Here is a 13,249-nt window from a genome sequence, read left to right on the forward strand (position 1 = left end):
CATGAACACAAAACAAACTCTTAATGCAGCTAAATTTATTCTTGCAACGGATTACATTTAAATGTGTAAAAAGTGGACAATACTGGAAAAACTTCTCTTTTTCAAATCAACTACTTCCCGTAATACCAAGAGCTCCTGCTGATAAACTCTGTGTTTCCCCCTTTTTCTTAAAGATAGCAAAATAAATCAAACCTACTTCTGCTCATTCCTGCTTCTCTCATTCAAAAGCTTGCCAAAGTATATGATGTTCATGACAGAGCTCTAGAGGTTGAGTGAAGAGCTAATGCAATAAAGATTGCACTTTACTTCCACATGTGATAATCTGTTTATTATAACCTAGGTTTCACTGGCTTCAGATTTCTTTTAAAAATAAGTTCTTAATACTTGGTAAATGGTGCAATCTTTGCATTTAGATTTCCAAAGGGTTTCTTCGACTCAAATATGAAAGACCCTTCTCTTTCCTTCTGCTTTAAAAGTAGTACTACACACAAAGTTTACCACTAAGAACTCTTTGTAACAGAAGTAGGATTGATGCCATTCCATGCAATTTCTTTCCTCTTATAGGTGGTTCTTTATCTGTAAGGGAAAAAACCATATTTAAAGAAACAGTACTTGGTTTGTATAAACAAAGTAACAAACAGCATCCAAGAACTGCTGTGGGTTGAGGGAGGGAGAAGAAGGGCATTAATCTGTTACAAATGACCGCAGTTGGGTCTCCTTCCTTCCCTCAACAGAGTACATGAATGAGGTGGTTTGTGAGAGCAGCATCTAACTTGCTTTTTGTGTTTTAAAAAATAATAGAAGTTAGCTTTACACATTATTTTGCCATTTACTTCTACATACTCAATTAAAAAGGTGACTACAAATAATTACAAAAATCCTCTTGTCTTTTGGCAACCTATAGTACACTGAGATTACTTAGCACTGGATATATTTGCGAGATCACATCCAGTCATAAAGATATGTCAACATAATTGAATATTTCAGTAAAAATAGAATAAATAAAATAAAATATTTAAGCCGTATTTAACAGGTTAATCAAAAAAAGACATGAAATATCCAAGGCATAGTGAACATGGCTGCCTTGCAAGCTATAAAGAATGCATAGATAACAGAAGTGTCACTACCACATTGAGTAAAGTCATTGGCATTTGTTCACACTCAACCCATACATACATTTTGGCCATGGTAAGAAAAAATGCTTGTGTGGTTTTCTTTTGTGATAAGAACTACTGTGCTGGATCAGACCAAGCCCCAGCTAGTCCAGCATTCTGTTTCCAGTCGCCACCAGCCTGGATGCCTGTGGAAGCTCCGAAAGCAGAGCATAAATATGAGGGCCTTCCCTATGGTTTGTTCATTCACATTCAGAGAAAGAGAGATAGAGATACTGCCTCTGTACATGGAGAATCCATAAACAATGTTCAGATAAACAACTGTCCGGAACATGTTTTAAAAAGTTTACTTGCAAGAAAATGGAGATGCCACGCTCAGCCGGTGTCACTGAGCACTGAAAAGCAAAGTTTAAAATGCTTTATCAGAGAGAACTTGGAAAAAAAGAGGGTTTGTCTTCTCAATGCTTTAATTTCATGTTCAATGAAGATTGTGCTCGGGGTGGGGTGGAGTCAATTAAATACAAATGAATTAAGGTTTTCTGTGTGAACTGTTTTAAGTTGCTAAATTTACAGGACAGAGTCCTATGTTTGTTTAAAAAACAACTAGGTTTTACTGACACCCCCCCCCCCCAACACCTTTTTAAAATGGTTGCCAATAACCAACATGCAGTTTCTGAAAATGGGGAGGACTGAGATTGGAAGAACTTGGCCGAGAGAGACCTAAGCATTTGCCCACTTTAAAAGAACTAGGTCCTTAATTTGTCATTTCTGCAGTTACAATATCAAGTTGCCCTATTTTTAGGTCCATTAAGCCATGCAGCTGCATTCTCAGAGTTATTTCTCTGGTGCAGAAGATACATTCCTCTTATACTGACTTTGCATAGGTAGTGATGTAGTTAGCTAGAAAATAAAAAAATTAAGAGAGATGTATGCATTTTATGAACAGGGTCACCTCTGATCGTGTTATCCTGCATTATATACCTCTTGGAGGAAGATCATCGTTATGTTTTCCAACCATGTAGATCTTAAAACACTATGGGCTAGTTCACACATGCATGGTTTCACATTGAATGATATGTTACTGAATGCCTGAACTGACTCTGCTGAAAAGCAGCATGATCAAAATGAAATGAACAAGGAGTGTGATGTTGTGGCATAACCACACATGCAAGTCATTCCTTGATGCTCCAGTCATCAAGTGATAAAGCATGCACATGGAAAGCAGTGTTAATCTTGCCTATGGAAATAAAAAAGTAAGCAGAGTTCTTGATTTGGCAGCAACTGCTCCTTAGAATAAGAATGAAAAAAAAGACAACCTTCCTGTGATGTCTCAGTGAGATGGAAATGGAAGTGCAGATGCAATGCAGAGGTGCTTTCTTGGCACTTTGCACTGGTTTTCCACACCTCACTGTTTACATTCGCTCCTTTTTAGTCTTAACATTGCCCATATTTTGCACATGCCTCAGAACCAATTTACAATTCTTGCCCAGTCTGATATGTCTGTGTGCGAAGAGAATCTACACCCTCATTCATGAAAATACATGTGTCTGTTCTGAATTTTGGTCACAATGGATTTGTCTACAACAGGAAAAACCTATACTGACCTGAATTCTGAGCCTATAGAAACAGATAATACACGACCAGCCTTTAATATGATTTTTTTTTTAAAACTCCACTTCTTGCTTTGCAGTTTCCAGGAAAATCCAGTCTTTGTTATGTCCATCTGCACTGGGGTGGCAGTGGGCTAGATTGGTGCATGGTAAACGTTGCCATTTTTAAAAAAAACGTTCAGTGCTACTTGCTCCGGTCATGTTAAAAAAAAACTTTTTCTTTCTCACTGCTGCCTTCCCAGCAGAGCCTGCTGGCGAGGTTTCTTTCACTGACCTCAAGGCAAGTGAATTCACCAGCGGAGCTCTGCTAGGAAGGAAACGAGGGGGGGGGGGGGTAGCACTGATTTGAATTCACACAGAGGAAATGGGTGGACATCACTTCAGTTTCAGTGCAGTATATTACAAGCACTGACATAATTACCGAGCAGACTAACAGAGTGAATTTGGGGCAAAACATTCTGAACTGCCACCAGGTTATTTTTGCTGGTGTAGACAAATCCATTGGGAAGTTGATGTAAAAGAAAATGAGGCAAGACACCAAGAGAGACAAACACAGTTCACAGATTCTGCTTCTCTTGTGACATCCTTTGGTTTCCAGTGTGTCACCCGCCCCGCCCATATAGATATACCAGATTTCATCAACAGATGTGATCCTGCACTGGGAAACGCGCAGTGGGAAACCCGCAAACTACCTCTCCTTAATAGCAGCCCTGCCTAAAGCTGGCTTTTTCCTAGTCAGTAGCGAGCCGGGGGAGCAGCAGACAAGCCTTCAGCCATTTTACTGTATCTGGACACACAGCAACAGCAATCTGCATGGATTGTAGATGATGCCATTATTCTACTATAGAATAAGGGCTGGAGATTTGTCTGCTGCTCCCTCAATGGCCAAGTTCAGGGGGATGTCACTGAGCAAAGGTGAGTATGGGGGCATCTTAGTCATTGGACAATTGGTAGTGAACCTTTGCAACAACCAAGAAGTGAGTTGTGAGAGCACAGGGCCAACTGATGCCACCACAATTCAGCAACAGGATGCCAGCCATTATTCATGCAGGAAATACTTTTATGGGAATGGTTGTTCTTGCTAGAATTTTAAAATGCAGCATTCTATTTAATCTCTTGTTTTGCAAATATATGGGGTTGCTATGCAACAGACTTTCATTTTGGTGCCCTCCCAGTGTGTTTGATTAAAACTCCAGTCACCCCAAGCCAGCATGGCCAGTGCTTATATTTGACGGGGGATAGCAGGAGGTAGAGTCCAACACATCGTAGAGCACCACATGGAGGAAAGCTGTAAATAGGCCGATTCATAACTTAATGTTGCAACGAGTAATATTCATCTGGACATATTGTATACAGAAGGGGGAAATTTGCAATCAGAAATAGGCCATTGTGCAGTTGCCCATATGGGCTGTAATCGCAAACAATGTTACATCTTCAAATGAATACATGGGGAAAAAGTAAAAAGCTAGAAGGAAAAAAATAACTACTGTTACTAACAGTCTTCATAATCTTAAATTAATAACATATTATTGGGACCAACTACCAGAGTGCTCTGGCAAGAATACCTGCATGGCCTGTCTAGACGCTTTGGATCCAGCTGTGTTGCTGCTGGCATTGCTGACTGAATCCAGCACACCTTTTGCTCCATAACAGCAGAATTCACTATTCAATAAATTTCTATTAATTTTGGTTGACAGTGCCACCACATCTCAAGGATAACAATAGTCTATTTTAGTCAATCTCTTGGTGAGATTTTCTCTCTCATGTTCTACAGTGCACTGCAATGATGCCTGACAGACAGGGAGAAACATCTGGATTCTAGCACTCCAGCTTTTTGTGCAATAGAGAAAAAAAGTAGTATAAATCTATGTTGCATATTTGATAGGACAAAAGATTAGGAGCCTGAGGTCTTCCCTACTCTTCAAATCAAAAGTTATTTTGTACATAAATTAAGAATGGATAAGATCCAATTCACCCCTTTTAATGGCAGACGGTTGACAGAGATTATGCAAATAATCTCTTCTCCTTAAAAAGTTTTCTGTGCTGTAAGTGAAGTCTAGACTGGCTTCCCTGTCCTGTCCAGATATTCTCTACAGAATGGGATTATGCACGAACCATCACCATTTCTGCTATTTCCCCAAGTTATGCCTCACCACAGCATAAATGGGGCTTGAAGGCTTTTCCTTTGGCTGTTGTCCAGGTGAACTTGTGCTACGTATTATATGAACAGCAATACAGTACACATAAAAAGAATCACCTAAAATAGCACATAGTGTCAGGTGCCATTAGAAGTTAGGTGCTGTTGTCATGGAATGAGCAGCACGACAAATTTTCTGCAGAATTTTAGAGGTCTAACATTATATTCAGTTTGCATTACACACAAGAGCTTTTATAGAATCTGCATTTTCTAACCTGAAATTCACTGTAAAACATAGCTCCTCAGAAGGCTGCAGATGAGAGGAGGCTTTTTGCTGCAGAAACGGCATTTACGCATGCCTTAAAACTACTGTTTCAGCATCCAACCTAACTGAAAAGAGAATTGAAGACAATTTGAATGTTAAAACCCTAATAGGGAAATATCTGTGGACACTCTGCAACTGATGGAGCCTTGACTCTTCTCATCAAAGTAGTTCTCATCCTATATTACTGAGATTCCATTTTAGATAAACTGAGATTGTTATGCTACCGCTTACATGCCAAATTATTTTTTTAAGTCAAAGTCTATTCTACTGCACGTATTTTGTAATGCCTGAAGGCTATGAGTTTTATTGTGTTTTAGATGTTACACCTCCCAGCAAGCCAATAATAGCTTGTTTCCCAACTCCCTCAGAATGAAAGTATGAAAAGCCACTGACTAGCATCAATGAAAATGTATAGGGCACTTGAGCTGTAACTAGAGTTCTAAAAAGAAAAGTCAACACACCCTCTCTTCTGACCTCTTAAATGTGGTTTAGTTTTTCAAGAAACATGATTTCAAGACTAAAGGCCACTTCAAAGGTGATGGATTGCCTCGAGGGGTAACACTTCCATGCATGCAAATTCACAAAAATCACACGTGAATAACAATGTGTGACAATATTGCACATCTGTTCCATTGTGTGTGTCAGAAAGAGATGGGTTCTGGAATACGCAGTGAAACAGACATGCGTGCGATTGTCAGACGTTGTTACAAAACTGCTCACACTTTCCTACAAAGAGGTGCTCCTTGTATAGCAAGCTTCTCATTCTGAACTGTACCTGACTTGCAGACAAAAGGTTTAAAATACTAATCTACTGTGGTACACAAGATGAAAGGTTGATAAATGAATGCATTTTGTAAAACAAAAAAAATTAAAATTAAAAAGCTTGGTACTCATATTACAGTAATGCCAAAGTAACCTAAGTCAGTGTTAAAAATGAGGGCAAAGTGCTGCAGGACTGAAGGATGTTTGTGACAAATCCATTTCAGGATGGGGATGAATACCAATCCGGACATGGTTCTCTCCAGAGACTAGGAGTGGCGTGCCATATTCCTTTCTCGTGTATGTGTGAATTTTAGTAATGTTCATCATATTTACAGTTGGAAAACAGACCTTCCATTTCTCATGGTGTGTAACTCACAGCAAAATAAAAATAAAAAAAAAATACTCATGCTTTTTTCATATCACATGATGGTGGTAAGGACAAGAGAACATGCTTGTCTAATATTATTTTGATAAGGGTAAATTCTCCAAAGACAAAGCATCACTAATTTCAACTGGAAGGCCAAAAATCAGTTCATCTCCTTTCATGTGGCTACTGTATCTTCTGCTAGACATTCCAAGAGACCTGGTTTTCCCACAGGGCTTCTATGGTGTGTCAGTAACGGGGCGTTTCTGTTTCAAAGTGTCAATGAGGGACAATACCCCTCGTTTTACATTAGTTGTGACTCTTCTGGTCATTGAGTCTGCAGGAGGAGGTGGTGGCCGGACTTTTTGTGAAGGAGGTCGGGCTACCAAGCACTTCTGATACCGCAGCTGTAAGAAAGCAAACATGTTCCGCAGTCATTAGTATGGTTCAGTATGTACAGATTTATTGATAACATTCTGGTAAGTCATACTGATATGCCCTGCCCATTAATCTGCATGGGGACTGGAATTTGCCTCTAAGTGTGCAAGCAGGCACCAGTTGTGAGCTGCCAATTGAAACACAGTCCGAAAGTGGCATCATCAACCTGTGGTTCAATACTTGCAGTGAGGGAATTTTGTTGGGTTGCATGCTCTGTAGGTCTCCCTTGAAACAATGCCCACCCTCAGCAAAACAGCAGATCTTTCCAGATTTCAGCACAATTATTAATTTTTATTGTGAACAATCCTTAACAAGTTATGTGAGGTTGGTGGATGGCTTCTAGAGATATTGCCTTTCAGTGATAACACCCTGGTTGTGAAATGCCATTTCCAGAGAAAATCAACTGCTGCCTTCTTTATGAGGACTCCAGAGCATTGTGAAAGACTTTTATTCTCCAAGCCTTTAAAGAGATGTGACTGTTTCAAATAGCTCCTTATGTGTTGTGGAGTTTTTCAGCCATCTTGTTTTATTTTATTTTCTCTTGGAAATTATTTGATTGATTGATTGTACTGCAATGCTGGCTCTACATCCCCTCTAGCCATCAGATGCTATTCAAGAGTTGCCTTAATTCTTTGAAAAAAACTTAGTACACTATCAACATGTCATCTAAAGGTTTGCTAATAAGAAGCCTGCCAATGTTACACTACACCTCCACTTGAAGCCTACTCAAGAACCATTGTGCTTTGGCCCAAAGCAATTTACACATATTTGAGTTTCTGCCAGCTCCTTTGTCTCCAAAGAAAAAGATGCTAAAATTCTAACATCTTCATGGGAAGCCTTTCTCTCGGTCCCACCACCATCCCAGAGAAACTTCTCAGTGGCTGCTCCCACCCTAGGCTATAGCCCCCTCTCTGCTCTTTATTTGCTGGTAGGTAAAAACTTTTCAAGCAGGGTTTAAATACATAATTGTGCCCATCGAGGCATCTTTTTGGGGTGTTTGGAATGTTTTGAATGGTTTGGTATTTTTAACTTTGTATTTTAAATGATCTAACACTTTTGATTTGTTATATTAATATGGTGTTTTATTTATATTTTTAAATTGTATTGTTTTATTGTTGTTGTTAAGGTTTTGTGAGATGTCTTGGGTCCAAGTAGGGAGAAAAGCAGCGTACAAATAAATAAATAAATAAATAAATAAATAAATAAATAAATAAATAAATATGTATCCCAGAAAATAGCACTAAGTGTAAACATATTTTCATACCTAACCTTTCTTTGCTCAGTCTGCAATTTCCATTTCAAGAGGCAGGCTACAGCCACAGAGCCAAGGACAACATGTGGCCAGAGTTTTGGACTTTCCATTTATTCTCCCATCCCCTTTTTCATAACATCTAGCTGGATGAAATGTTTTGGAGAATCCAAAAGTTGGACACTCTTATATGGTCCTAAGAAAGATATTACCCAAGTCTGATTTTTATTTTTACTCATGGACTGTATCACTATTTCTGCTTTTCATTATACTGCAAAGCATTTTATGATCATTCTTTAATCATAAAAATGTTTTTCCATGGCATGTCACCATGTTCTGTTTGTGAGTGGCACAAATTAGTATATTTTTACAAATGAAGGATTGGATCCCAAGTTCCCTTTTGTCTGCTGAAGGGACTCTGATCCAAAGGAAAGTTATCCTGCTAGAAAGGAGAGAGAGGGTATTTTCACTGCTTTTCTTTCCCTGCTGCAGCCTCCTGTGCTATTCCCTATATTGTTCCAAATGATCTCCAACCCTCTGGGGGCAAGGTTAAGGTTGTGAAAGAGGGAGTGGGAGAAGTACTTCCCGCCCCACTTTTCCATTGATTGCTGGATCTCCTACACAGAACTCCACTGAGGGAACTCTCTTTCCTGTAAAACATTCATTAGGCTGCAAACCAGTGAATGTAAATTAAAAAGTGAAAACAGGATCTAGTAGAAAATGCTGGCATTTAGATGCTACATATCTGGCCCTCTTTCATACACCCCAAGCACATTGTCTGCATTGCCATCAGCCACTAGATGTCCAAATCTAACTAAATATAACTTGATAGTCATGATTGGATTGAATATCACTCTCCTCTCATCTTAAGGGCCCACTTTGTTCACTCTCAGGTGAGTGCTAATATGTCCTCCACTAGCCTATGGGAATACTTGACAATTTTAAAGGATGATACCACCAAATGCTTGGGAAGCAGATGCTAAAGCAGGGCATTCTGGTTCTTCTCATCAATCTTGCAATTTGTTCTTTCCATTGTGTCCTTTTAATAGAGACACATTGTTCTCTTGCAAAAAGCCAGAGCCTGTTTCTTTGCTTCTGATTCCCTTATCTGGTTGTCAGTCTATGCACGTAATAATTTGCAGTACTGACTTCTAATAGCATTAAAGCAGAAGGGGCAGAGAGAGCTGACAATAATACTTAGAATCATGATGTGAAATGTTAAACTTCAAATGCGGAACTGAAAATAGTGACTGAACTGAAAGTAGTGATTGATTAATTAGGTCAATTTTTTTATACTTAAATACAATTTCATACTGCATTAACACTAAATACCAAAAAATAACAACTCAAGAGGGAGTTAATACTCTCCTTTGTATGAATGTTATACTCTTTATACATATAGTATTATAATTTTCTGTGCTTACTTACCATACAAGCAGCCTGAACAGCCTCTGACACATTGCCTGCATTGGGATCGCACCAGAAAACGTGGCACTCAAAATGCTGGTTTCCTGTATCCATAATGAAGGCAAATGTATGGATATCTTTTCCCACACCCATAAAAGACAAGAATCGGACACGACATTCCACCATAATCTCCTCTTCATTCTAGTTAATCAGAAGACTTGTTATTACAATTTGGTTTTCAAGGCAGAGTTAAAATGCTCATTGCTTAAGTAATGAAATATTGATTTTCTGAATAGCACCAGTTCTGGGCCACATGAACAAAGTTGAACCAGGATTCCAAAAGACATAGAGAAAACAATGACTAAAACTGTTGGCACTGAGCATCCTATAATGGGTTTTGTGTTTGTAAACATCATGGCATCATGACCATAGCTTTGCACACAAAGGAGCTGCATATATATGAGAAGCAACTGTACTAGCTCAAATAGACATTATTTAATGTTGGAAGTATGGAAAGGAAGATATACAAGGTGTCCAAAAATTAACTTTACAGTCTAAATTTTATATAGAATTGAACTTGTAAAGATAATTTTTGACACCCTAGACATTTGTATGGCCCAAAATTTAATCTACTATAGAATAATCAGGGAATGCTCTATGAAAAATAACAATATTGTCCACCAGACCTAAGTGCCAATAGACTTTGGTCATGATTCAACTGTGAGTAGAGATCAGCACTGATCAACTGGAGGGCACAGAAGAAGAGAAAGTGCTCAACAGTTCAGCCTTTATAAGCCAGTGTGACACTGGCTGTATAAACACTGCAGAAGTAATCCAGTTTGACACCATTTTAACTGCCATGGTTCAATACTATGGAATTCTGGGAACTGTAGTTTGTTGTGACATTAGAGTTCTCTGACAGAGAAGGCTGAATGTGCCTCAAGCTCCCAGGAGCAAACAAAGTCCCTACCCCAAACTGCTGGTGCTATCTAAGTTGAGTCATTTGTCAAGAAATTTCTGTGGGGAAGCTAGTGAATTGATTAAGGTGAAGAGGAGGAGGAAGAGAATATTGCAGCTGTTGTAAGCACTGTGTACAGAAACGGACATGGGATCTCCTAGGCAAGGCCATACCAAAAAAGGCCACCTCTCCTGGGCCAAATATGTAGATAAGGAAAAGGCAATGGTAAAGATGGCAACACTTCCATCTTCTCATGGTGATTTTTCTCAGCATTGAGATGAAAGCAAGCAGGCAGTCAATGCTGCTTCAGTTTTCCAGAAGCAGAAATTAAATTTTCATCACTCCAAGAGGAAAGACAAAGCTCACTCAAGAGGAGGAAGGGATATGTGTGGTTATCAACCTAGCTGTTGTTATTTGTGTGTGTGTGTGTCTGATAATCTGATTCTGATGCCTTGTCGCTGCCCCAGTCTTCTCCTCTCCTCCTCATTGCATTTTTAAGAAAACCATTTTGCCAAAAAGGTAAAAGACAATAATTAAAAATGGTAATTTAGGAATGCCTTGTTTGCAGAAGATGAGGTGTTCAGTTCCTGGTATTTCTAGGTATCTGCTGGGGAACGGGGCTGGGAAAGTCACTGCTGGACCCAATTAGAGAATACTGGGCTAGACAGACACATGATCTGACCACACAGAATAAGTGTCCATATATACACACAAACATCAGCTGGGGCCACAACCCAGCAGAATTAAATATGTTTTAAGTTCACTTAACTTGGTGTAGATTGTGCTCTGAAATACATGAGCCAAATAAGGTGGCTTCTGGCAACTTTAGGGGCATGACGTTCAAATGATGAATGCCCCCAAGGCGGCTGGAAGCCTCTCCTGTACCACGAAATCTGATTCCTGGAGGTGCTGGTTTGGGACCACAGAGGTGGACTGTTTCAGGAGCAGGCCATACAGTTGCTATGGTCTCAGTCTGATCGTGGCCGGAGCAGCCTCTGGCCATTCTTTACTAGTTGTATGCTTCGGTCCTGTGACTGAAATTTGTACTGGCCATTAATTTTTCCAGAAATCCTTAGGTTCATATAATTTAACCAAAAGCCTAATTGATATGAAAATTTTCTTTCATATAATGTTCATTAAATTGGCAGTTTTGTTGTTTTTATAGGAGAAAATAGTAACATATGGCAAACCGAAAAGTCTGGAAAATGCCATGCCAGTCATAATTAGTTGCCAAATTTCTTCTACCTCTGCATATGACAGTTGTATCTCCAATAAACTTGAACACAGGGGAGTCTGAAACAAATAAAGGACTGATAAAGAAAAAATCAAATTCTAGTTATCTATTAGGACAATCCATTTACAGAGAGAACTCAAGTTGTGCCTTACTCCTTCACTGATGACTGTCACTGTAGCATCAGCAACATTCATGGTGACAGGCATCCAGTCCTCTCTGCCAGAGGAAGACATCAGACTCTCTATAGCACCATTTAGTGTGTCCATACCTGCAATTGTAGAGTGAGAAAATACACCAGATCAGTCCACTGGTTCTACTGAAACACCAGCAACACCTGGTTCCCATTTGTCTTGACTAAGCCTATTTCCATCTGTTTTGTTATAAGATCTCAGGAAAACTACCATGGGGCATACTGGCTAGGGTTGTGGAGAGCTGCAGACCAATAACTTCTGGAGGGACATACTTATCATAGCCTTGATTTGTATTTCTAATTTTAAAAGATTCTGCAAGTCTGAAACCTGCCCAGTCTTGTAAGCTTGTGGGTTGGCCGGTCTAAGTATTAATCTTTATGAACTGGTTTTAAAAAAATTCCATAAAAAAGCAACTTAGGGGTGAAACAGACTAAATAAATAATAAATAAAACTTTTATTTTTATCCCACTTTTCTGTGACGAGACAATCAAAGCGGCTCACAATACATTAAAATATCCACATTCAACATTATGTTCCCAATCCCTCCCCCAAAACAGGATTAAACATGATACAATTAAAATTGTACATTAACACAATAAAAATATAACGAGGACACAGTGGTGGGCTAATACATGATGAGCCCCGAAGGAGAGGCTTCTGGCCATCCCTTTGATCGCCGGGTTGGGGCTGCGGCAACTGCATGCCATGCCCCATCCCGGTGTTTTCTTGGCTCCAAAAGAAGAGGCAGAAAGCCACTCCTTTTTAAGCTGGGGAAAAAACTAACTTTGCTGCTGTGGCAGCGGCTTATTGGAGTGTCCTTGGCGTGGCAAGTGTAAATGCCATGCCACTGTGAAGCTGCTGCACATGCGATTAGTGTGCAGGTTCCCAGAAGCCTGGGGGTATGCACTGTCTGAATGCCATGCCTCCACGCCGCTGGTAAGCCGGCTGTTACTGCAAGTCTGTTTTGTCCCTTAGTCTCAAAACCCAGTTTGTGATCTTAAGTCACATTATTCATGCCTAAATATTACATGAGTGTTGTCAGCATAAAATGAGAGTTAATTTCTACTTGCATCTGAAGAAGTAGACTAAGTCTATGAAAGCTCATGCTTCAACTTCTTCTGCATACTTATCGATTCAAGGGTGCTACAAGATCCCTTTGCATGCTGCAAGTAGTTAAGGTAATGAAGGTAGTAATGGACAAAGATGTTTATACATACCCACTGGCCTAGCTACAGGTAACATGCCCAAATACTGTACATGAAACTTCTGCACCAGCTCAGTCTTTGGTGTTGGGAAATCTACTGCATGGGAAAACACACACATGGAAGCAAAAATCAATTTCACCTTATCAACATTCACATCAGGCAACAAAACCATCCTTATTTCAATGACAGAAAAAAATGACCAGATAATTGAACTCTAGGGGATACTATTATTGATCCCAATAAATCTGTGTTCCTTC

General features: G+C 39.5%; 1 protein-coding gene across 11 annotated transcripts in view; it reads right to left on the reverse strand.

Annotated features, from left to right (window-relative positions):
* Nucleotides 1-20: 20 nt before the first annotated feature.
* The window catches only part of APBB2 (amyloid beta precursor protein binding family B member 2), a 198,729-nt gene continuing 185,500 nt past the window's right edge, over nt 21-13,249 (reverse strand). For 7 of the 11 annotated variants that reach the window (XM_089525147.1, XM_089525153.1, XM_089525146.1 and 4 more), the window contains 4 exons: nt 13,005-13,088; nt 11,749-11,864; nt 9,426-9,605; nt 21-6,717 (listed from right to left, as the gene is read on the reverse strand). In XM_089525147.1, the coding sequence (XP_089381273.1) occupies nt 6,550-6,717; nt 9,426-9,605; nt 11,749-11,864; nt 13,005-13,088 (548 nt within the window). In that variant the 3' untranslated portion in view covers nt 21-6,549. Of the gene's footprint in view, nt 6,718-9,425; nt 11,673-11,748; nt 11,865-13,004; nt 13,089-13,249 lie in introns of those variants that run through there. The other 4 variants (XM_089525149.1, XM_089525145.1, XR_016281285.1 and 1 more) reach the window with 3 other exon arrangements.

This window comes from Sceloporus occidentalis, unplaced genomic scaffold (assembly GCF_023333645.1).
Source record: "Sceloporus occidentalis isolate IW3139 unplaced genomic scaffold, rSceOcc1.0.p SCAF_5, whole genome shotgun sequence".
Lineage (NCBI taxonomy): Eukaryota > Metazoa > Chordata > Lepidosauria > Squamata > Phrynosomatidae > Sceloporus > Sceloporus occidentalis.